This window comes from Chrysemys picta, chromosome 2 (assembly GCF_011386835.1).
Source record: "Chrysemys picta bellii isolate R12L10 chromosome 2, ASM1138683v2, whole genome shotgun sequence".
In the NCBI taxonomy this organism is placed as follows: Eukaryota; Metazoa; Chordata; order Testudines; family Emydidae; genus Chrysemys; species Chrysemys picta.
Genome location: NC_088792.1, coordinates 89,380,071 through 89,406,691, shown reverse-complemented (window position 1 = coordinate 89,406,691; position 26,621 = coordinate 89,380,071). Strand labels below are relative to the sequence as shown.

The following is a 26,621-nucleotide window of genomic DNA, read 5'->3' as shown; positions in this document are numbered from 1 at the left end:
ATTTCCTGGTCTTCCTGCATGCACTCTGATATTATGGTAATGAGGGTCTAGATAAATAGACCACCTATGGCGTGTCAGACTCCTTTTGAAATCATCAGCACTGTTTATTAATAATGAAGGAATTTATTAATGAGAAACCCAAGGCACTTGTCTTTTCCCTAGCCTGAGCACTCTAAGAGCCTGTTGACATAGGAAACACCAGGACTAAGAGACCAAGAGAGACCAGCATAATGAGTACTAAGATTGTTTTCCCATACTACTTCTTTTGGGGATAGAGTGTGTAGCAGGGGAAGAAAGGGCAATAAAGCAGCTATTTTCCAGCTGTTTCCATGGGAACTTTAACTTCCACCTGGCTGCCCATCAGAGAGACAGAAATTTTAACTCTCTCATGGAGGACAGGAGCCTCCTGAGCAGTGCATGCAATGGGCATCAGTCTGGTGCCGGTTGGAACTCAATCCTCTAGCTGAGTGGAAAGATAATAATGGGTCAAACCCTGAAAGGCTCTCAGTGCTTGCTCAGCACCCCTTAAGAGTTGGACCATTTCAGTTTATAGCATGAGTTTTTCCAAAATGCTCAGTGGTGGACTAAGTCTACTCCCTTTAAAGTCAATTGGTTTCAATGCCAATAGAGTTGGGTCAACACTGAGAGCTTCTGAAAATGCCTCTGCTACCATTAATGGTATTTTTCAAACTATTTGTTTAAATTAATCTTTCCAATAAACCTGAAGTAGGTGGGGGAAACTGAGGCATAAGTGACTTTCCCAAAGCCACCCAACAAATTGTTGGTATCTGTTGGCGGCTGATGTTAAACGCCTTTAGACAGATCAATTCTAATAATGTTTATAGTCTATGAATACTACAGTGCAAAACTGGCAGAAACTGGTGGCTGAGCAGTCATGTTTCGGAAAGTGGATTGTTTACTTTGGCTTTTCATACAGACGTATTGCTTCTAAGCATTATTATTTCAAAGGCCCTTAATTCATTTGAGATTCTCCCTTGATCTTCTTTCTCCTTTCAACATTTGCTACACTAATTTCATATTGCCCAGTGATGCTGCATCTGATATAGCGTGGCATTTATTGTCTCTGTGTTCCAGAGCTTTTCTCTTTTTTTTTTTTTTGGCGCGCGGATGTTCGTTTTCATCTTCAATTGATGGTGCTGGTCTTGCGTGACATCTGATTTACGCTACTGATTTTCTGGTGCACTGAGCAAAATCAAAGTAATGAAAAGGACAACCAGCAACCCCAAAAGTTGCAAGTTTCATCATTTTTTTCCTTCACACTTTTTATTCGAAGGCCGTCCAATAATAAGCGAACCAGCATAAACCTCAACACATGCACAAACAACCGGAAACCAGCCTCACTGTACTCCAACGGTGTCTTAAGGGCAGCTTACAGGCTTTTCTACAATGTGGCATAAACCTTCATCTTTAGTACAGATCCCTGCTTACATTGCTCCATCTTGATCCAAACTTGGGCATCATACTGTCATCTTAAAGATGCTGGCAGCTGTCAGAGTCTCTAGTTCAGGGGTGGCCAACCTGAGCCTGAGAAGGAGCCAGAAGTTACCAATGTACATTGCCAAAGAGCCACAGTGATACGTCAGCTCCCCACCCCCCGCTCCCAGTGCCTCCTGCCCACCAGCAGCCTCACTGATCAGCACCTCCCCTCCCTCCCCGCACCTCCGGATCAGCTGTTTTGTGGTGTGCAGGAGGCTTGAAGAGGGAGTGGGAGGAGCTGAGGGCATGGCAGGCTCAGGGGAGGGGGCGGGAAGGGCTGGGGTGGGGGCAGGGCCTATGGCAGAGCCAGGGGTTGAGCAGTGAGCACCCCCCAGCACATTGGAAAGTTGGCGCCTGTAGCTCCAGGCCTGGAGTCAATGCCTATACAAGGAACCACATATTAACTTCTGAAGAGCCAAATGTGGCTCCGGAGCCACAGGTTGGCCACCCCTGCTCTAACTGAGGGATATCAGTTGTGACCATCCATATATGGAGTTTAGATCAGTGTTGCAGTATCACAGCTAGGAACGTGTGCAACCCCCCCCCCCAATCCTTATGTATGTAAAACAAACTATCCAACCAAACACATACAAGCCTATCACAAACAGCAGAGCTGCTAATAATTAACAAGTGAGTCCTCCAATCTGAGGATATAACAGCAACTCTCTCTTCTGGAACTGATCAAATGCATAACTAGAAGAGGGGCTACAAATCTGGACTGACTGACCACAAATCACTCCTGTGATTGTTTGTCAGTGTCTTTGGTCGGTCAAAGATTGAGAGCCGCTACTTTAGATTTTATTTCAGATTTACTTTTTATCTATCTGCTCTGAAGTGCATGATATGCTCTTCCAAATTAGTGGACCAGAAGAATTCTATCTGCAGGCTTTCAAGCAAGTGTCTTTGGAAAATCCATACAATTCTGGTCAAGATGTATTTTGCTGTCAGATGCTTTTTCTTCCTTCTCTCCTATAGGCAAAAATTCATTCTATAAATGCCAACTTGTGTTCTTTGTTGTAACAGTTTCCTGGGGTGTTTGATGACCACTTCATCTGTTCCGAAGGAAGATGGAGGACACCTTTCCAGCACCAGATGGGGAATAACACAACCTATTTGGTATAAATCTTATAGCTAGCAGCTTAAAAGCAGTAATTGGAACAGCTTGATGAACACTTTCTTTTTCAGATGCTCCAAATTGCAATCTGTTGGAGAATAACCTTAATTTTTAACAACCTTCCTTTGCTGTTGTTGTTGACTAATATGATTAGAATAATTTCAGATAAGGTGCCAATTTTGAGGCACACTAAGGTAATCTGGCAAGTTAAGCAGTTTATATTCCAGGAGGGTTTAGAAGACTACATTCCAGTAACACTCAGCTTACCTTTCAGCAGCCTTAAATCCCACTTCTTCCACAACGCCTATACAAGGGTGAGTCAACCAAGACAGTTTTATTTTATTGGCAAGGTGCATGCAACGCACATCTGAATAACTTGCATATTATTGCTGTTATTGTCGTCTTTCTGTTGCTACCATGCTGGTTTGCTGCCTCTTTCCTGCATCCAGTGTGAAAGTATGTATTACATTCCTTGGAGCCTGGGCCATGTCCCATTCATTGATACTGCGAGGCACATACTTGACTGCTGTAACATAATAAATACATACAAATAATGCATGGTATGCAGAATTTTGGAGTCGAAATCTGTGAATCTGAGCAGCACATTGTTGCTAGGGTGGTTATTCAAATCTCAGACACTAGCGATGGGAAAGATCTATTATAATTAGACCCATCCAGTTCGCCATCTTGTCAATGCAGGAATGCCCCCTCCAATCGTCTATTGTTCTGTCCAATAGTTTTAAATATCCCATTAGAGAAGTTTTCCCATTATTTTCCCTTGGGACACTATTCCACAGCCCACTACATCTCATTGTCAAAAAGTTTTTCTGATAGTCCTTCCATATTTGCTTTTTCTTAATTGTATCCCAATCCAACCAAACACCTACAAGCCTAGCACAAACAGCAGAGCTGCTAATAATTAACAAGTGAGTCCTCCAATCTGAGGATATAACAGCAACTCTCTCTTCTGTAACTGATCAAATGCATAACTAGAAGAGGAGCTACAAATCTGTACTGACTGACCACAAATCACTCCTGTGATTGTTTGTCACAGTCTTTGGTCAGTCAAAGATTGAGAGCCGCTACTTTAGATTTTGTGTTTATGTCCCTTAGATATTATGCAATGACAGCAGTTGAAGGCTGCAGTGAAGTTTCCAGCAGGAGCCCACAAACTTTGGATTTAGATCTAATTCCAGCTCTGAACTTTGGGCCCCATTTCTAACCCATTGACTTGTCCCGGCCATAAATAGAACCCAGGGGTCTTAGCCACCCAGCTGCCTACTCAAAGCGTTTGTCTCTGTCTGTCACCCTAAGTAAAACAACTAAAATCTTTTCCCTCCTCCCCACAAGCAAACAGGGACAGAAAATTTTTGAATTTTGATAGAGACAAAAAAAAATAATTAAAGAACTGACGAGAGCACCAGGCAGAAATAGCTGTTATTTTGCTGCTGGAGGATTTTTGTCATCTGTTTTTTAAAACCTTTATTTAGATATGCAGCTGCCTCCTTTCCTTCCATCCTACCCCTTCCCCATGAGTCAGAGTGCTGCTGATTATATTGAGAAGAGTCAACCTATAGAACTGTGTAAAAGCAAATGGAATGTATCCCTTTGCCTTCAAGTTCCTGCCCTCCGTATTGCATAAGTTTGTCTTTTGCACAGAGAAAAGAAGCAAACAAACAAACAAACAAACCTTGTTCATGGCGAAAATAAATGAAAATGGGAAAAAAAGTCACCTCCACTCACATTTTTGTAAAAATGGTATCTTTGGCACAAATCTAAGAGCCTCTCCTTATCTGAGATGAGAAGTAAGAATGCAAATATTAACTGTGTGCCAAATCTTCTCTGTTATCTGTATGGTTGGGGCTACTTTCTACCTTCAGAAGCATGTTTATGGCCCTAAGGAGCCGCCTGTGCATCCGAGGACACATTTTAGAACAACAGGAAGTGACTGAAACACACAGGAGGGACCTCTGCAGACCCGCTAGCAGCTTTCCAGCTACCCAGATCCTGAAGACTGCCATTACAGAATTCGTGTTAGCAGCTCCCAGTGCTGCTCTTTTGGAACAACTTGAACCTGTGCACTAACCACCTATGACATTAGCAAATGGGTTTCATGACCCACTCTCTTCATCATCCTGTCCTATGGATCACACCTACAAGGCCTTTGGGGCTGGCTGCTGTGGCACACTAATTTGTGGAGTCAATTCCTTTGTATCTCTTTCTTTCTTTTCTTTTTTTTTTTAATACTGTAAGGGACGAAAGAATTCTCTTCCCTGCTTCAGAAAACATTTGGGCTCACGGGGCTTGGGAGTGTCCTTGTTGTGGTTGGAGTGAAGAGGTGAAAGTAAGCTGGTAAAGTCTGCTACAGCGTACTGGCAAGAGCCGGTGCACCGTGCCAGACCGACCAGTTTCCCCAGGCTGGTGATTTAAAGGGCCCGGGGCTCCCAGCCGCCAGAGCCATGAGCCCTTTAAATCGCCACCCAAGCCCGGCTGCCGGAACCCTGTGGTAGCGGCAACAGGGCTCCATCGGCGATTTAAAGGGCCCAGAGCGCCGCTGTGGTAGCAGCGGCCAGAGCCCTGGGCCCTTTAAATCGTCCCTGAGCCCCGGTGCTCCCAGCAACCTCTGCAGCTGGTAGCTCCGGGGGTGATTTAAAGGCCCTGGGGCTCTCAGCCGCAGCTGGAAGCCCGGGGCCTTTCAATTTTGATTTAAAAGTCCCGCCTCTTCCAGTTGAGGCCACGTCCCTGCTCAGGACTCCAGTGTTCCAGTAAGTCCTTTAACTTACTTTCACCCCTGTTGGAGTGTCTCTATTCTGTGATAATAAACTTATTTTTGTTTTCACCATGAATATATTTAGGTGCTGTGGTGTTAAGTGAAGCGGTGATCCTGAGGTGAATCTTACAAGTTGGTGTGTACTGCTCCTTTGGGAACAGCAGGCCTGTTAACTCTGTGGAGAAGGGGTTGGACACTGCAGGGAACACTAAGAGGAATCAGGGGTTATGTCTGCCTTTCAGTAACCTGCACAAAGAGAACGAGGCCTGCAGAGGCCTGGAAAGCAGTGCTTGTGTTGCCAAAGACTGGTGGTTTCAGGGAGCTGACTCACAGCAAGCACAGACAAGACTCCTTGGTGCCTCACAACCTGGTACCCCAAGGAGTTTCAGAGTGGTCTAAACCAGTGGTTCTCAAAGCCGGTCTGCCACTTGTTCAGGGAAAGCCCCTGGCGGGCCGGGCCAGTTTGTTTACCTGCCGCATCCGCAGGTTCGGCCGATCGCAGCTCCCACTGGCCGTGGTTCGCCGCTCCAGGCCAATAGGGCTGAGGGAAGTGGCGGCCAGCCATCCCTTGGCCCGCTTCCCACAGCCCCCATTGGCCTGAAGTGGCGAACCCAGGGGCGGCTCCAGGCACCAGCGCAGATCACCTGCAGAAACGCTGCCAAATCTGTGTGACTGCAGACCGCCCACAGGCATGCCGCCGAAGGCCGCCTGACTGCCGTGCTTGGGGCGGCAAAAAACAGAGCTGCCCCTGGGCAAACCATGGTCAGTGGGAGCCGCGATCAGCTGAACCTGTGGATGCAGCAGGTAAACAAACCGGCCTGACCCGCCAGGGGCTTTCCCTAAACAAGCGGCGGATCGGTTTTTAGAACCACTGGTCTAAACAGCAGAAAATCTCTCAAGAGCATGTTCTCTAGCTATCTGGAACTTCCTAATTCTGGTTAGGCCAGAAATGCCACAGAAAGGTTTTCTCATGTTATTTTGGCTCCATGCTTCCAGTCTCCAGCTATTACCAGGAAGGGTAATATGGTGCAAAACTGCGGCCGGGGGGGGGGGGGTGGACGGGACCCTCTAAATACTTATCTAAACTTTTTCAACATCCAAAAAAAAAAAAGTTCAAGTTGCAAGCAGACTTTTCCATTGGTTCTCAATTTATCCAGTGCACTTTGCCCATCTCTAGTGACAGTCCAACAGACAGTAGTCATTGTTAGGGAATTAGTTCAAACACAGACACCATCCGACCCTTCTTGGGTGCCAAACAACCCAGATTACCCAGGAATACTTTGGGACTCCTATTAACCACAAGCATTTAAGACAAGAGAAATTAACAAAACAGGCACTTCCAATTTAGAGAAATTCTTCATTTTAAGTGCCTTAGAACAATATTAGCTAACCCTATTAGCTATGACACAAAGGAGATTATTTGATAGCTTCAGAAGGCTCAATACAGTCTAGATGTTCCTGATTATCTTGCCTAATTGACTTCCTACAACAGAAGTCTGTACCATTATGACAAACATACACTGTGAGGAAAGAATTAACCCTGAAAATGCCACAATGTAACAGGGCTATTTTTAAAGTAAGAAACAGGTAACATTCTTTCAAACCAGGGGTTCTCAACTGGGGCCACAAAGGGTATGTCTGCACTGCAATTAGACCCCCCGTGGCTGGCCCATGCCAGCTGAAAGAGGCCAGCTGTGTGTGTGTGTGGGGGGGGGGTCTAACTGCAGTGTAGACCTACTCCAAGAGATGCTGTGGGGGAGAGGGGCACAAAAATGCTCACAGCTAAGTGGGAGAGTCATCCTGGCTACATGGGAAAGGAGTTCCCATGTGGGGAAAGGGTTGAGAATTACCATTTCAAACCTCCAGTAAGACAATTTTAGCAACCCCCTTCAAATACACTTTTAGTTTTACCCATGAGGGAAAATCCAAACAAATCATGCTGGATCAGATTTAATATTATTTGATATTTATACAGTGATTTTCATTCTGAAGCATTTTACGAACTATAGGACCAAATTCTCTGCAGATGTAAACTGCTGCAGCTCTACTGAAATCCATGGAGCTGTACACTGTCCCCAATGAACACTGCCCCATTTTCTCTTCCCATTGTCCTTGAAGGTCTTGTCACTTTTTCTCCCTTTTGCTATGGCCCCTGTTCCAGTGCACCCTGTATGGAAGCTCTGCAGCAGTGGGTAATAGAGTGCTCTAAACACAGCATACCCCTTATACGCAGTCACAATTAAAGGAATTCAAAGAAATGCACAGGAGAGATCAGGTGAGCCAGTGAGCACAATTAACATAAACAAGACATACAGAGAGCTGCAGGGCAGGGAATGGTAATGGGGTGAGAGCAAGGAAGAATGTTCCTTCCATCTATCAGGAGAAAGAGAAGAAAGCACCCCTCCACTCTCATAACTCCTCTAGCAGTGGCCACATAGCTAGAGCACAGGACTGCACTCAGAAGACCTGAGTTCTATTCCCTTTTCTGCCCCAGGCCTGCTGGGTGACCCTGGGCAAGTCACTTCACCTCTTCTGTTTCCCCATCTGTAAAATGGGGGAAAAATTATACTGATCTTCCTTTGTAAGGTGCTTGGAGATCTACTGGTGAAAAGCAGGAGCTAGATATTACTTCAAGTAGACTTTTTTAGAAAGGCAAAAGGGTTCATTCTACAAACTGTTTCGTTTTTAAGTCAGGACATACACCCCCAAAATAAAAACACACACACACACAACTATACATGTGTGCTTTTTCCCTTTGATGGATCCAGCCCCAGCAATGGAACATCTGTAAGCTTTGGCACACTGCCTTTGAGGAAAAGGGAAAGAACATTCCCTATCTTTTTTTAAATTAAAATGAAAGATGTATTTGTTTGACAGAGGCTTTGAACTGGCAATAAGAACCCCTGGTTTTATGAGCTGTATTAAGGTATATTGTCACAATATCCGCGTGCTAATTTGTTCTTCAAAGTCCTTTGGGATGAGTTCTGTGGGTGAGATGCTGTATAAATATGGATGGGACAGCATTGCATCTTGCATTTAAACATGAAATATTTATGGCATTCAGAGCTCCAGACACTTCAATGCTATAGGAAGTGGGAAACCACATTAATATGTAGTTGTCATTTAACAATATATCCCATACATTTGAGAGCAATATAGAAGCCATCTATCTCTAGCAATCCTAATCTCTACTTTGAAAGCTACCAAAATAAGAAAAAAGTGGTACTCTTCTCCCCCCCCCCCCCAAAAAAAAAAAAAAAAGAATTAGAACCCTAGAAGACTCAGAGATAAATCATTAGGAATTGTAAAATGATTTTTCCAAGAGGAAGAAAAATCATTGTAAGTTAAAATAAAATCCATGCACATTTGGATCTGATTCTAGAACTCCTCCCTCAAAGTTCAAGAATGTGAAGGTCCATTACACAACACACTGGCCAGGTTCTCCGCTAGTGTAAATCAAGGAAGCTTTAGGGGAGTTAGAAATATGCCTATTTGCAGCAGCCGAGAAGCTGGCTCGTTGTATTTTATATCCTGTAACAGCTTTAAAACACTTCACAGAGAATCGATCATAGGCTAACGAGAAATGGAAGGGTTTTAAGAAGAAATTTTAAAAGGAGGAAGTAACTTGGCGACATATAAAGAATACACATACTGGGCTAGATCCTCTGGTGTCATTCAGTGTGGCTCCAGTGAAGTTGATTTATAGCAGCTGAGGATGTGTCTGATTTTCAAGCAGGTTGCTTCAGTGTGGGTAACACATTGCATTTGCATATTTGGGCATACAAAGAATGACATTATTAATGGTTGCCATTAGTTAATGGTTGCCATAGTGTGACAGATTTCTGTTACCAATCTGCCTGGGGCATCAGGTGATCAGGCTGAGGCTACAGGATCTTTAAGGGAGGAGATGACAAAACACACCAAGGTTTGAATTTGAAAGCTTTATTAATAAAATAACAGCAGAGTGTGATGGGGGCTCCCCATGTCACTCAGAGGAAGGAAGAAAGCGTTAGTGCCCCAAGCCCTAACCCACTTTCATACTTACACATGCTTTACCCAAGGCTGGCCAAGCCTGGGTGTAATGTAAGAAGAAGAGGGGGAAGGGTGGACAGGAGTGCTGTCCTGGACCCAGGCTGTCCGAGGTCTGCTGTTGATCTTCGCTTTGCTTTTGCTCTCGGGAAGGTTTTAAGTCCTGGGTTCCTTTGGGGATGTTGTCGTCCAGGGCCCTCTGTGCCTGGCACTCTTTGTACCAGTCCCAATCGGCTTGCTGTGGCCTTCTCAGCTGCCCAAAACACACCGGCTCTGAAGATTGTTTTCCCTCCTGTTGGCCTTCACCATCGCCGCCTTATTCGCTTTTACTGTTTTTGCTGCTATCTTTGCAGCTCTGCTCAACTTAGTTTTCCTCTTCTCACAGCTGGGGAGGAAGGGGGAGTTGGGTAAGATGTGAATACAGCTGTAGACTCCTTGTCGAGCCCATGGCCTTGGACCAGGGCCAGCGTCTTATCTTCAGAGCTGAAGTGTGGAGTTAACCCATTCTCTTCTCTCTCCCTCTCTCTCTCTTCAGCCTCTTGCAACCTGCAAAAAAATAACCTTTCACTCCCACATTGACCCTTCCTGAAACGCTTTGCAATGCCTGCACCAGCGTTAGCAACATACAGTGCTGATCTGCTTCCTCAGGGCACCCCCTGAGGGCGAGGGCCACTGGGGATGTGACAATAGGTCTGCAGGTGCACAGCTGTAATGATCCTTTGTTTATCATTGTATTTTCAAAGATTATGACTGAACATATTTTGTTGTGAGTTCCTTCAGATGTAAGGGCTCAAGCCTATACACTTTCACTCACCTGAGTAGTCCTAGTGAAGTCAATGGTTTGCAAGAAGTTAGGCTTTGCAGGAATATGCACAAGGACCTTTTCATTTCATTTATCACTGCTGCTAGAAGTGTTATTATTAATGCTAATTATTACCCTATGAAGTGGGCCTTTGGTTTGAAAAACCGTGTTTATATGCCCAATGCATGGTCTTTCCACTTTCCTTCCTGGGTACATTGCTCCATCCTGCCACTTTCCTGGCTTCCTCTTGATGAGCTCAGCATGGAATGAGAACTGATAGAACCTCTACACTCTGAATGCTTCCAATGGCTGCCACTCAGTCAGTTTCAACCATTTGCTGATTCACAGCAATGTCTATAGGCACTTCCTCAGTACAGTTTCATCCAGGAGCTGGCATAACAGGTCCAGCTGTGCCTGTAAATGGAGATTTGAGTCCCAGTAAGACTAATTAAGTGTTTGAAAAGCTTGCATTATGTTGCAGAGTAGTAAGGACCTTGTTGGTAAATATTATTGGTGGCAAATACCTTATCAAAATGATAGAGCTAGTTGAAATTAAAAAAAATATATATCCATGGGAAAATGTTATTTTCAACTTTATTTTTTTGAAAATTCTAAATGAAACAAAAAAAATTCATAATGCTTTCAACAGAAATTTTTGGATTTTTATAGCTTTTGAGAACTAATTTTTTTTCAAAAATTTTTAAATTTTGTTTTCCCAAACCATCTTTTTGCTATAACAAAATAAATTACACCCAGAATGGAGTGTTTGTTTTTTTGGGTGCTACTTTTCTGTCTTCCTCTCCTCGCTTTTGGCATTCTAACTTTTCAAAGCCTCTTCAGTTTTGAAAACAGAGTGACAAAAGGAAATATGAAACAGTACAACTTTGCCACTTTGTAACTTTTCAGAAGCTCAGGACTTCCTCCCTCATGTCCTCATTCATTCTACTACATTTGATGACAAAAAAAAAAAAAAAAAAAAGAAGAAGAAGAAGAAGAAGAAGAAGAAGAAAAAATGAAGACATGGAATAAACAAACAACTAAAATTTTGAAATTTTGCATAATTTTCTAAAAATGAATCAAAATGAAAAATATTCCATTTGAACTGAACAACTGAAAAATTTCATTATAAAAAGTTTTTCAACCAGTTCTATAAAAGGAACTCTAAAAGCACTTAAATTGGTGCTTTTTTTACATTGTTTTTAAATCAGGATTATGGCTAATGGGATGTTGTATTTGCTATTTTTGAATAAATGTAATAACAATAATGGCCTCTTATACATGCTTTTCACCGTTAAGTCTCACAGCACCATGTACTTGTAAATTAGTGACTAATTAATGGAAATCTGATGTATTTGAGTTTCCCCCCAATAAAAAAAGAGAACAGTTTACATAAGCTTTAACTTAGATTGAACAATTTAATGGTATTTTCAAAGCCATAATCACACTCTTTACAGATTCTAAGCCCTGCTTTGCTAATTTTAGCAACTGTACTAAGGAATGAAGGCTTTAAATTGTTAATCAATTGAAACACATTATTTACACAGCCGCATTCAAACAATGTGACTCAGAGGGCTTTCTGAAAGAGGCAACAGAAATGTTGAAAAGCTTGAACACCAAATAATAAAAAGAGGTTTTGGAAAGAGACAAGGCTAAACAAACTATTAGCAGGTGGAAATAAATGCAAAATGACTATTTTTGTTTAATGCCAATAATGCTCTCAGGACAGTCTCTGCCTTAAAGAGGCCCCAATCCTGTAAATGATTCCACTTGGTTAGCACCCTATTGGCTTCTCTGAGGCTCCACATGGGCACAGGAGTCTATCTGGGTGGAGAATGTTTCAGTGTTGGAGCCTATAATGCAATAGAAGCCAGGACACACTGGGAAACTCAGACGAAAGCGTTAGCTTCGATTTTTTTTAAGTGACTCAGCAACCTCCTCTTGACTGTCCAAGAAGTGAGCTCTTGTGACAAAGTGAGAATTTTTTGTACTGTTTTTATGAAGCCTATATGTGCCTCAGTTTACGTCTGTAACGTAGTAGGCATTGCTACCTAGTGGGTATAAAATGGTTAACACAGCTTCTGCAATAGCGCAGGAGACATGCAATGTGTGTCACCTAGCTACCTGGGTGGAATGAATGGGTTGTTAAAGAACTGGATGAAATCAACCGATATCAACAGCGAATCTGGAAAAACAATGAGAATGAATGAACAATCCACACTTAAGAGCAGGAAAAGCCGGGCAGGAGGACAGAGGGGGCAAAAGGTGTCAGGTGGCTGGAATAAGGGCTGCCCTTTGGAGAGATTCAACAGCTCTCACCTGGGACTAAGGACAAAGAGAGGGAGATGGAGCCAGTAATGGAGTCCATAACAGCTTGGCTGGCTTCTTGCACTGGTTTGGCCAGGACAGACTATGACTTGACCGTTGTCTCTCTTTACTTATCCTAGGACTTTCGGATTCTGTATGCCAGGTGACTAAGTAATTGTTACTTTGGTTTGAAAATGTTAAATTAAAAAATATAAATAAATGGAGATATACCTATCTCCTAGAACTGGAAGGGACCTTAAAAGGTCATTGAGTCCAGCCCCCTGCCTTCACTAGCAAGACCAAGTACTGATTTTGCCCCAGATCCCTAAGTGGCCCCCTCATTATTGAACTCACAACCCTGGGTTTATTAGGCCAACGCTCAAACCACTGAGCTATCCCTCCCCCACTTCTGTCACTGCAAATACTCACTGAGAGCATTGTGCCCTGAAGGGTTACAGCAGAAGCCTCCTACAGGAGTTTGGCTTGGCTGGATTCACTGCAGGGAACCACAGAAAGAGTCAGGGACTGCTGGTGCCCGAAAGCCCAGTCTCCAAGACTTGGAAGCCAGGGGCCTGCCCCTGTGGAACTGTGTGAACTCTTGGGGTTCAACACAGTAAAAGGGGCCACTCCCAAGGGACTAGTTATAGGTTGGGACATAGACCAGATCCTGTGGCTCCATGACAGCTCCTATATATGTTTTAAATAAGAGGAATCTGGTGGTTTAATACATGGGTGGGGGATGTTCCATGCATGGGGTGTGGCATGGGAAAATTGCATGGACATGGAAGCATGAAAGAGAGAGAAATGGAGTACCCTGGCTGTGGATGCAGGGGGGATGCATGTGTGTGGGGTTGGTGGTACAGAAATGGTTTGTGTTTGGGGGTGGGAGACGGGTGGTAAGAGACAAGGCATCAAATATTCAAAGTGATTTAGGAGCCTAAGTCCATCTTCCAAAGTAATGTAAGCCATTAGGAGCCCAAGTTTAGGGTGACCAGCTAGTAAGTGTGAAAAATCAGGGCAGGGGGTGAGGGGTAATTGGCACCTATATAAGAAAAAGCCCCAAATATCGGGACTGTCCCTATAACATCGGGACATCTGGTCACCCTACCCAAGTTTCACTGAAAGGCTGAGAGATTTAGGGCTTGTCTACCCACAGAAGTTGTAGCATGTGAACTATACTTGAACTACACCAGTCCTCCCCCCGCTCCTGAATGTAAACACAATTATACACTGTAAATGAGATTGTACCAGTATAGTTTATTCCTGTAAGGGATGAGAATCATCTATACCCACATTAGGCACTTTTATACTGGTCTAACTGCACCCACATTAAGGGTTGTACTGGCATTACTGTATGTGTAAAAAATAAAAAAATATCACACACTCCCAATAGTTGTATCATTAGAAAAAAGTGAATGTCATGCCTAAGGCTCTTCAGAGTGCCCTAGTTACTTTGGACAATGGGACTTCAGCACTTCTGAAAACGTTACGCAAGGTCTGTGATGTATTCTGAGGCAGAATTGAAAGTGAGGGTGAGAAGGTTAAACTTGAGGCAGTGTGCACCATGGGGAGTGAAATAGGGTTCTCAAAAGATTCGTTGACGGGGGTGTAATTTCTCTCTTATTATATATAAGTATGGGTTAGGGTTTTACATTTTTCTGACTAAAAGTCCAAATGAAAACTAGGATAATTGGCAGTGCTGATATCAAGACTCCCACAGCTGCTGCTACTCTGCTTCCTAATGGCCAGGTCCCTGGGGCTTCTGTGCTACATCCAGATGATGAAGGGAAGTAACCATTGGGACCTCACAGTGACTCAGTCCCATGCTCTGTGTGTGGCGGGGGAGGGGGGAAGAGAGGAGAAGCTTCCACGCCATGGGAAGCATATTTTAAATACCAAAACATTCAATTTCCTCAAGTTTTGCATGGGCTCATTAAAAATGCCAGGGCTAGCCAACATGGTAGTAAAATGCTGAGGGCCTGCCTACACTAGACCTCCCCGCCTTGCCACCACCAGTAGAGTTGCACCAGTAGTAACAAGAGTGAGAATTTTAAGTGTTATTGTAGTTGTGAGGCGGGAAGGAAGAAGGCAATTCAGTTCTCGTTATGTGCTCTGACATTTCTAGTCACAGAATCATTTAGCTGAGCAGTAAAACATAAACCACCAGTGCCATACAAGCCTCTTTTTCACAGCTTCTTTATGGGGAATGCTAGAATTCCAAAGTACTTTCCCAAATTAGAGGCAGTAAAGTATGCTCCAATACTTATTTTTTTAACCATCATGAAAGCAGTGCATGAATGCCAGATGAGGTACAACATATGGTTAATGCGCAGGTGGTCTACAATGACCATTGGCAACTCATACATATTGTTGCCAAATGTTCAAGGTTTAAAAGGGACATTCTTACAATGATTGGTCTCTGCCTATCAAAGCTATATAAGAACAGGTGATCCTATGATAATACACCTCTTGAAGAATGCAGACAACTAACTCTTCCTATTGTTGCTGTATAAATGGAAATATTGATGGTTTTTCAGGTCACCGTACCTGTTCACAATTATTCTGCCATGTTTCCGTTCATGTGGCTTGCCAGTGACATGCAGGAGTGATACAAAGATGTGCCCATGGCTGAAATATTAAGTGGACATTTGGAGGCCAATGCTTCCCTCAGTTACATCTGTGTAATTCCAGTAAAGCCATTGGCATTTAAAGGCTTCAAAGGCTGAGGGCAGAATTTGGCCCTTGGTGTTCTAAAATCCCTAAACAGACAGTTTGATGAGTCTTCTCCTTTATTCCAAGCACAATGCATGCATACTAGAGAAATGGATAATGCAGAACTTCTGAAGAACCGCATGCTGAGAAATCTTGGGACTACAGATCCAAGTATTCAGTCCACTTAGTGCAGAACAGCAAAGGTACCTCACCTTCGTGATTAGCTGCTTTATCATGAGTATGGTACGTTGTGTGTTTTATGCTACTTTGCTTATGTGGTCATGATAGATTAATAAATTCCAAGGCCAGAAGGGACCACTGATCATCTAGTCTGAACTCCTGCATAGCACACACCAGAGAACATTCCCAAAATAATTCCTAGAGCAGATCTTTTATAAAAACATCCAATCTTGACTTATAAATTGCCAGAGATGGAGAATCCACCATGATCCTTAGTAAATTGTTCCAGGCTTTCATTACCCTCATGCTTACAAATGTATGCCTTATTTCCAGCTATTGGATTGTGTTATTCCTTTTTCTGCTAGATTGAAGAGCCCATTATCAAATATTTGTTCCCCATGTAGTTATGCATAGAGTGTAATCAAGTCACCCCTTAACCTTCTCTTTGTTAAGCTAAACAGATTGACCTCCTTGAGTCTCTCACTATAAAACAAGTTTTTTAATCCTTTAATCATTCTTGTGGTTTTTCTCTTAACTCCCCCCAATTTATCAATATCCTTCTTGAATTGTGGACACCAAAACTGAACCCGGAATTCCAGAAACTGTCGCAACAGTGCCAAGTACAGAGGTAAACAATCTCTCTGCTCCTACTCAAGATTGCCCTGTTTATGCATCCAAATGTATAAGCTTTCAGTGATTAATACAAACTTGTTTTAACAAACCCAACATTCTTTACAATTTGACATGAGATACATCACTAACCTTGCCTGTATAACCAAGTCTTGGATTGAGACTGAGCCATCTGTGGGTTTAGTTCTACCTTACTAGCTACCCAATACAACACAGGCTTATGGCAGGACAAGTAAAAGCACCCCCCCAAAAAATAGGGGGAGATGCAGAAGGGGAGACACTATGGACACATTGCGAGTACCCTACATGGCATGGGAATCCAGGAATTGAAAGATCTCATCCTCTCCCCTCCTTAAGACAACCCCCATTCCCCTTCTGAGCTAACAAAATGGCTGTCCAGCATGGATTCTTAGACTCCAATGTCCACAAAGACTAGGTCTGATATTCAGCCTACTGGCTGACAAGAGCAATCAAAGTGCTCCATTCAGTGAGTTCCCGTGTTCTTCTTAACAGCATAGTAGTAACGAAAGGAAGAAGAATACTAAGAGAAGTTTATCATAAGATGAGCGTGTGGGCATCAGTGTTAATATCAAATTTGTATTCAAGCTATAAGAAAATAGGGAAGCATAAAATATTGTGTGCCCGGAGGTGGGAGGGAGGGTTTTGCCTGCTGGGGAAATTCAGAGAAATGATCAGTCTTAAAAACAGATTGTAAAGCTCTTTACTAACATTGGTGAGCAGTTACTTACACAAATAGTTCCACTGAAGTCAATGGAAACACTTAGGCAAGAACCTGTTAATCAGAATGAGTAAGGAGTTCACAGTCTGGCCCTTCGGTATTTATTTCTGCATCTGAAATAAACAACATTCAGTGTCTCTCATTCTCTCCCATTTTTATTTGAAAATGTCTAATGTGTCCATAAAAAAACAAAACCCCACACTCGATGTGACAAACCTATCAAGAATTAGTAAGCGATAAGCATTAATAAGTATTTCTCTACACGGGAACAATTCAAATATTTTATGGCTGTACCTTTCCACACTTGTTCAAATGAATGACTGAATTTCTGACCAGCTCACTACATATTACAATACTACCAAAAGGAACCATGAATAACACTGTGAATCAATTAATAAGGTTAATACATTATCTTAGATACTTATATCTGAGCAACTGAGGTCTCCTGAGTGACCTATCAGGGATAGATAACAGTTTTAGATGACAAAATTATTTCTTTACTTTGATTATGTGCTTTGAAGAAGAAAAAAAAAGTCAGAAGTATTAAGGACCCAATCCACCATTTATTGAATTCAATGGGAGTCTCTCAATTAACTTCCATGGACATGGGATCAGGCCCTAAAATTGACCAAAATAATAAAGGGGCATTGACAGCCCAAAGCCATTCTGTCGTGATGATGTGTGAAAAAGCCTTGCTTAAACTTGCAGCAAAAGACAAAAAGGTGAAACATTTGCTGCTCTACAGAAGCCTGATGCACTCGAGACATTCTGCCAATAAATCATGGCATTTTAGATGTGACTTGCCAACTAGAATTCAAGGCAAGATTTTCCACTAGGCTTTCTAAGAAGAGAAATCTTGCCAACAAGTACACTGTAGCTTGATTTAATGATGTTTAGGGTGAATAGCCTCAACAGTTTTTCCCCTTCTTTTAATGCAGCCATGCTACCAATTTCAATATGAAGAATAGATTAATTACAACAGGTATAGGCTTTTTATCAGTGCAGAAATTTGCCATTCTATAGTGACAATGGTTGCCCTGAAACAATTATGCTGACTGTTTACCAAGCCTCACAAGCAATCCTAACTCAAATTTGTTTGTTTTCCTTCTTTATGTTATTTGAAAGAAATTATTCCACTCCAACCGAACTGTCAGAGGGTCATGCACATTTCTCTACTGTGTCATAAAGTTTAATTACTTGGCTTTCAATATAATTTTTTTTCAACTTTGCAAGGCAGTAATGAATATTTGCATAGGTAGATCAAATATCAGGCTTCAGTATAAATTTATTGAAGTTAAATTGGACAGCCAATAAATTAGGGTTCAGAGATCAAGATTTAAAATAGCAATGCTTGACAACAGACATTAGTTACTAATAGGGCTTACACAAGAACTCGGAATACAAGTGACGGAAGGCAGTTGACTGAAAGGTGATTAATGACTAAAAGACCATGTGCCACTTGGCAACTTCTTCTAGTATAGGTATGAGCTAAGGATTTAGAATGACAGCTCTTTGTTAATGAGGTTTCTTACTTAGGAAACAGATTAACCTTTCAAAGACAAGTTTCTTGGTGCTATCACTGTCTGTCTCAATCGTACTTGCAATCAGAAGAGATCTTGAAGGTTATCATCATTAGAGCTGAACAGATAATTTGCAGCAAATAATTTATTTCGTGACTTTAGTTCTAAACATTCAAAGAAGTGTCCACTAATTTGGCTGTCTCTGTTTTCGGATGCCCAACTTTAAACTCCGATTATTTGATTTTTAGGGGTGCTCAACACCCACACCCACAACTCCAAGTGAAGTCAGTGGAAACTACAGAAGCTCTGCACCTCAAAAAACCCCACAGGCCCTAATTGTCTCAAGTTGGACAACCAGAAGTCAAGACACCCAGAATTAATGGACATTATTAAAAAAAAATCTGGCTTTAGTTTCTCTGCTTGAGGAATATCCAGAGCAGATTGCAATTTCCCAGACACCAATTGGTTATTAGATTATTTTTAAAATCAATTGACCTCAAAGAGTCTGCTGTATTTGGCATACAAGCTGCATTGCTTAGTTGTAACTGATCAGATAGTCACATGACATTGTCATGAGATTTCTTCACTGACTAGTCAATTTTACAAGCACTTCCAGTGCACATACTCTCATGTGTGAATTGAAAACTTGTTTTTTTGTGCATGTGCTTTTGGAGAACATTCATGCTGGGTGAATTTGATCATCCAAATATTTATGAAAAGTGAATGCTGAAGCAATCCACCCACAGAGTCTCCGATTTTTAAGACCAAAAGAGACCACTACAATCATATAGTCTAATCTCCAAGATAACACAGAACGGGACCCATTAATTATTGCAGTGGAGGGAATTATTCGTCCTTACTATTAGTTATCAAGTCAAAGCAAATTCATTAAATAAAAAAAATCAAGAGACTATTCCTCCCCCCAGCACCTCCTCCCCCCAAAACAGCTGAGACCCTCTGGAGGGGTCTAGTTGTTGCACAGTCCCTCACTCACAGGGATTCTCCTCTGGGGACGGTTCTGGTTCCACCCCACTTCAGCACTGAGTAGTACCTTCAAGGCACACTCTAGCCCCAAGTGCTTTAGGATAGCTTGAGTAAGAAAAGTGATATGACTATAAGACCAAATTCTATTCTAAATAGAACACAGCACTGGAACCCCACTCTGAATACATTTCAGCCAGCCTCTTAGTCCCCTGCTTTGTATTTCTGACAACGTATATCGTTAGCCCACATGTGACAGTGTGGTTAGTATTTTCAGACCAGCTTCACAGTATTCAGGGGAGAGGAGAGTGACACAAATGACTCATCATGAGAAACTTCAAACTGTAACTTTTCAGAACACCTTGAAACTTTAAAAAGACAACAAACAATAGACACCCAAGCCTGCCTCCCTAATTTTTACTTTCTCTAGCTCTGAATTTACATGTGACCTGCTGGAGTTTCAGCCTATTTCCCAGCCCGTCTCACAGCTTGCACATAAACAGCTACTGTGCTTATGTGGAGCTCCATTCTTGTATTTGTCGGTTTAGTTTATGTATTTTACCATGACAGTGCAATTAGTAGGTAATGTGCATGTTTCTTGTTTAGTAATAGACAGCAGGAGCCTTAATTGAAAATATGCTAATTTCAAAATGAACTGTTATTTTTAGAGATGCAAATGCATTCATACCAGCCACTTCATTGAAATAAATTGCATGAATTCTTAGAGATAAACTCCCTTGGCAAGTAAGTTAGACTGACCACAACTCTGTCAGCTTATTTTGGAGCTCAAGCTTCTCAGTCAGCTAAAGCGGGATCTCCATGCCAGCGAGATGTCCCCTAAGCATTACATCCCTTCATCCGTCACATCACATCAGGGGTAATTGTCATCTTCGTCTGGTATTTTACTTACCATATTGTAAGTACATCACAAAAGGGACAGCGTCTTTATACTGCACCTAGCAGATGGGGCTTTGATCACAATTAGGTCTTCAGGTATTACCACAGTATAAATAATGATTAGCACCAGAGATATTTTTTGAGATAATGCTACTCACATCCCTTGTGCATTATACACACTTTGGGGCAGCCTGTTTTTTAAAGGGAGAGAGAGAGAGAGAGAGATGGATGAAGAGAAAATGCTTGTGTTGGGCCATGGCAAAAAATTGAAAATACAAAACAAAACGCCACAAAACTCCATGAGAGGTGGTGCTTTCCCATTGTCCCACTGTGGGGTCAGGAGCTTGATGGCTGGGAGAATGAGCTGAAGCGCTGGTAAACCGGTTTTAAAAAAAAGCAAGGCTAGCTGGGAAGAACAGGCCAATGAGAGATGAAGATGCCTCTCCCTCCTTGGGACAATTAGTGAGGGGCAGTCCACACAGCCTCCTGGATGGTCTCCCACAGGTTTTTAATATCGGTAGCCAGCCGTCTCTCCTATTCCTCTCTGAAGTTCTTTGCAGAGTGTGACATTGCACTCTATATGTTTTATAAAAATATGTTTATAAGTGTGACTATGATGCAACTGAAATATGCCTTAAGCAAAAGGTCTCTTGTAAGGTATCATTACAAAGCTTATGATCTACTGAGTGTGTTCATCCTATTTGTATGAATGTATCATTCTTGTATCTGAAACTAGGAATATGAAGTATAACTGAGGTCCTATTATAATTATGCAAAGTGTGGGCCATTAATGGTGGTTTAGAATCTTGATGGCTCCCATTGACTAGGACAATTGGTTGTAAATGGTTCTGTTTATTGTAAGCCTTCCTGTTTGTGTGTGCCAGCCAGTGGGTAATGAAGTCTTACAGTGACCATGTCACATGATACGGGAATCCATCTTATACCTGGTGCTTTTCCATTTAGAAGGAGGTGTGGGAACCCAGAGAGAGACACAAAGGATTCCCGCTTTGGGCCAAAGCTATAAAAGGGGGTGGAACAGAACAAAGGGGGTCCCAGTCATGAGAAAACCCCTGCTTTTCACCTAAGATGCCTGCTGGAACTAACAAGGACTGTACCAGGGGAAAGGATTGGGCCCAGATTAGGAAGGAGTCTAGTCTGTGAAAGAAGCTCATTGGAACATCTCTGAGGGTGAGATTTATCTGTAATCAGTTTCTTCATGTATTAGGCTTAAACTTGCGTGTTTTCATAGAATCAGAGATTATCAGGGTTGGAACGGACCTCAGCAGGTCATCTAGTCTAACCCCCTGCTCAAAGCAAATAGAGTTTTGCCCCAGATCCCTAAATGGCCCCCTCAAGGATTGAGCTCACAACCCTGGGTTTAGCAGGCCAATGCTCAAACCACTGAGCTATCCCTTCTGTTTTGTTTTAATTTGCTTGGTAATTTACTTTGTTATGTCTGCTATTACTTGGACCCACTTAAATCCTACTTTTTATACTTAATAGACTCACTTCTGTTTATTAGTAAACCCAGAGTAAGTGATTAATACCTGGGAGAGCAAACAACTGTGCATATCACTCTCTGCGTTAGAGAGGGTGAACAATTTTCGAGTTTACCCTGTATAAGCTTTATACAGAGTCAAATGGATTTATTTGGGGTTTGGACCCCATTGGGAACTTTGTGTCTGGGTGCTGGAGATAGGTGACCTGTTGAGCAGTTTTGGGTTAAAAGTCTGCAGCTTCGGGGGTGTGGACCAGACCTGGGTCTGTGTTGCAGCAGGCTAGCGGGTCTGGCTCAACAAGGCAGGGTTCTGGAATCCTAAACTGGCAGGGAAAACGGGCTTAGAGTTAAATTGAGCATGTCAGGTGACAGTCCCAAGGGGGTCTCTGTGACCAAACCCATCACACAGAAATTCTGTCTTTCTGCTAGAGTTTTCTGGTGGCTTAGTCCAGCTCCCACTGAAGTCACTGAAAAGAGCCAACTTGTCTTCAGTGGGAATTGGATCTGGTCTATTATCCTCTTCCCAATTTGCCCCGGCATGTTGTAAAGCTAAATCCTGACTGCACATACCTGCCAACATATTGTCACACACTCAAAAAAACAAACAAACTAGTGGATAGGAAATGGGAATATATTTTTATATACATTCAGATACAAAGTCAAAGTATGTACCATCCCACGTTTAGCTATTGTAACAAAATCCCAATAATGGGAAAAAGCTGAATATATTTCCATACCATATTTCAAACATTATTCTTATTCTCTCTGTCATGACGACACATCCTAAGAAGGTGAATGGTTGGGGGTAAATAGTGTCTGTGATAACATTACCCATAGCTTTATCATCACTTAATTAACCCTGATTAATGTAAAAAGAAAACATAGAAGTGTCCAAGCATTTTCAATAATGCTCTACTGGTCTGATTAAAAGAACTGGTAATGTCATCTTAAAGATGTAAACTGGAAAGGCAGGAATCAAAATATGCATTCCAGTTTATTTTTTTCTGCAAGGGGTTTGCCCTCTGACTCCAAGGATCAACATCAACAATCCCAAGATACTGTAGCTCCCAAGATGAAATTTCAAGACTAAATGGGATGAAATGGGAAGAGAAGAAATGTTGACATTAAAAACCAAAAAATGAAAGGCAAATACTTGAATGGAATTAAATCATGGAAGTGCCTGGAGGAAACTGAATATGGATAGTCTAATTTATTACAAAAGTGAGGGAAACAAAGAATTGCTTGGAAACATTTGAGTAACATAGGACTTGCATTCACTCACATTTCTGGTTTCATATGAAGCCACCTTGGACCAAACCCAGAGCTCATTCCAAATCTCAGCACAAGTCTCAAACTGAACCTTTTCATAGGTTGGGAAACGTCCAGCTAATATCTTTTAAAAGTACACGTCATTGGCCTCCGCACTTCAGACCTCTATATGTCTTGATTGCAACCCAGATCAGAGACAGAAGTTCCAAAATACCACAAGAAAGATAGTAGTTGCATTACTTCCAGCTAGACTGGAAACAGCAAGTAGTGGCTTCAAGTCTTGTAACAAAGCCCATCCTTATATTTCCAGCCTAAGTGTGCAGACCTCATGGGTTCGGTTATACATCTGGGCTGAGATTTCCAAAACAGCTTTCTGCATAATGGAAGGTGTGTGGTTAAATATCCTGCATTGATTTGAAAATGTCAACCCCTAAATCTTGATTATTTGATTCATTTCCTGTCTAATGTCCAGTTAAGAGCCTAGTTTGTCAGAAAAAGATGGCTATTTAGAAAGTTTGAGACTTTTAGAACCACTTAGCCAATACATTAGTAAATTACTGTATTACCGCATTTTCAAATTATACAATGGTGGGGACAGAGGGTTTATACTTTGATCACTTTGTCATACTTTATATTAAAGTGGTGTCTACACAATTTGGTATATTCACCATTGCCAAAATACTAATGGATTTTCTTATCTATTAGTATTATTTCCTCAAAGTATTGGAAACCTTCAATAAATGCACTTTAAAAAGGAAAAACCCAGGGTTAATGAGTTCAGTGATGTAACTTTGGAAAGCCACAGCTCAGCTGAAGACCTGAAGAAGAGCTCTGGATACCTTGAAAGCTTGTCTCTCTCACCAACAGAAGTTGGTCCAATAAAAGATATTACCTCACCCACCTTGTCTCTCATATATCTTAGATGTATTTTGTAATACACACACAAGTTCCCATTATTTTCATATAGTTACTTTACATAATATACCAGAACTTTCAGTGCTCCCTGCTTAGTGTGACTCAAAGGCAGGACACAAAAAACATTGGACTAAATTATTCTTGCACAAGTCAGCACAGCTATACTGAAATCACATGCATACCTGGAATACGCAGTACAAATCCACGGATATCGCTTCCATCGAAGCCAAAAAAGGGGTCAAATAAGTTCAACAGCAAGTCTCTTGCTTGCCTTCAATGATCACTTACCCCAATATGTATTTAGTCTATTATGTGCAATGAGGATTTTAGATCACTCAGTTTGAATGATCACTAAAGACAACGACAAGTTGGCTAAAGGCATTTTCCTTTTATAAACTGTGCTACTGGATTCCTCCCCCTGTATTCCTGTAGCCTTGTGCAAGTGTTTAACCTAACATTTGAATGGATTTAAGACTGCTCCCTGACCATTAGTCTTGTCAACAGAAGATGGTTGGTATGTGCATTCATTTTACTAAATCTTTACTTAAATAGATTAGGGGAGAAAATGTTGCTCAAACTAAAAGGAGATTACCTATATGTATGTGGATCTCAAGATGCAACAGATTTTATTAGGCAATGATACCACCCTGAAATTCAGTACATTTTTCTGATCCCCATTACAATTTATCATGAGCAAAGAGCAGCAGTATGTATAGGGAAGAAACCAATGAAATGCAAATTCGCAAAGGACTAATTACCAAGCAGGCAGAAAAATGTATATTTTCAGTCTGTTGAATAGGGGATTAATTTCTTATGCCATGTAATGGAACATGAAATCTGCCAGATCAGGCTGCTGCATGCCCACTGTTTTCAGATTCTTACTGAACCACTCTAGAGTTGCATGAATTTCAGCTGAAAACAGAGGAAAAGGGCTCTCAATTATATACAGCAAACTTCGCTAAATGGTCTGTCAAGCAATCCTACAACATCTCCAAGTACTCTTAACAAATCTTTCTAATGAAGACATACTTCTCAAGTATGAAATAGAAATGCACAGCTCTTATTTTGACTCTCAGCAGATGCTGAAACCAGATTCCACTAAAAGAAAGAAAGAAAAAGCATCTTTGAAGTGTTTATTTTCCTTGGATTAATAACAACTGACACACATTTAATGAGCATGTTTTCACTCTATTTAGTGATAATTGCTTGCAATGCTTGAAGTTAAAGTGAAGTACATCAAGAGACCTACCCGCAGGCAGAAGGGCAGGAAAACAGTTACTTTTCCCCAAAAAGATCTAAAGAACTGATCCCCTATCAAGTAAATAGCTTCATTTCAGAAGGATTTCATTGTAGTTTTACTACCAGGCTAAATCACAGAGGGCATACTACACTATAATACCTTAGATTTAGGAGGTTCTAGTAACTGTATTTCTAGCTAGCTACGTGAACCATATTACTGTACCTTTAATCCCCTGCAAAATACTCTGGTTTTTTAAAGCTTTGAGCTATTTTATTCTGTTACTTTCTATGAGGCCCATGAATTCATAGAATTTAACCCACCCTGAAGTTCAAAGAACAGCATTACTAACTTGACTTATTCCATTAGCCTTCTAGATCTCCAATAAAGAAAGAAGCAAAACAGAACTCCATGATGCTGAACTATTCTCCATGAACTCAATGAGACTTGGATTTGGCCCTATTTGCACTGAAGTTTTGGGGGGTTTGTAAATAGTTTGGATTAATTTTAGTATTTGTGAGCCACTTGTCTGTCACTTCTACAGCATCTGGGGTCCCTGCATATCCTTTACTAGTGCAGTTTAGGCCTGAGGATTCACACACAGCTGCATCCATTGGCCATTCCCCCATCTGCTTATCTAGAGTGAGCTGGTGTGACAGCACCCGCTTTGGTCAGAGAGACGTGCACCAAGTTCACTCAGTCTGGCAGGGCACACAGTCAGCTTTTCTTGCCCAAGTCTCTATGGTAGTCCCATTCTGGGCTATGAAGAGTGTAAGTTTCAGTCCTGCTGGGGTGTGTGGGTATTTCCCTTATACTTGGTGTGGTCAGCTGACCCTGGTATTCAGGGGGTCTGGAAACCCCTTCGGTCCTTAAGCCTCTGAGGACAGGTGACCTACAGATATAGGGGAACGCAGGCCTACCCACACCGCTGGATTCCAGCTCAGGGCGCTTAAATCAGACAGGTGGAATCAGGCCTCAACAATTTCTCCTGCTATGCCCTGAGCTCTTTCTTACCTCCTTGGGTTTCTGTAGGCTTCTGCAACCTGTGGCTCTGGTCATCCCTTTCCTGGGTGCTGCCTCTGAGCAACTTCTCAGCAGCTTGTTAGCAGGAGTTTCCTTCTCCAGACTGCTTGCTCCTCTGGCAGCCACCCCTCCCCCCTCAGCTCCTTTATTTTCCCAGCTGCTGTGAGGCTGCCAATCAGCACTGGCCAGCAGTTCCTGCATTCAGCCCTTGGTTGCCAGGCCTGCATGCGGTATACACCCCCCATGACAGCATGTTTCTAGCACCCGAGAACCCTACACGTATATGTTTATTTTCAACACCCCTCTGAGGTAGGGAAATAATAAACAACAACAATGACAGCTAACTCTTATATATTATTTCCATTTTACAGATGGAGATTGGAGGCAGAGATACTTAAGTGACTTGTTCAGCATCACACAGGCAAACTCTGACAGAGCCAGGGACTGAACTGAAATCTCTTGGATACGCTCCGGGCCTCACTGAAGTTAATGGTAAACTTCATC

General features: G+C 42.0%; 1 protein-coding gene across 4 annotated transcripts in view; it reads right to left on the bottom strand.

Moving 5' to 3' along the window:
* STAC (SH3 and cysteine rich domain) overlaps positions 1–26,243 on the bottom strand; it is a 196,331-nt gene extending 170,088 nt beyond the window's left edge. The window contains exon 1 of one of the 4 annotated variants that reach the window (XM_065583682.1): positions 26,109–26,243. Coding sequence is in view for 1 of the 4 variants with exons in the window: in XM_065583683.1 (XP_065439755.1) it covers positions 26,109–26,153 (45 nt within the window). In the remaining 3 variants the exon portion in view is untranslated. The remainder of the gene's footprint in view (positions 1–26,108) is intronic. The other 3 variants (XM_065583681.1, XM_065583680.1, XM_065583683.1) reach the window with 3 other exon arrangements.
* Between the last annotated feature and the right edge of the window lie 378 nt (positions 26,244–26,621).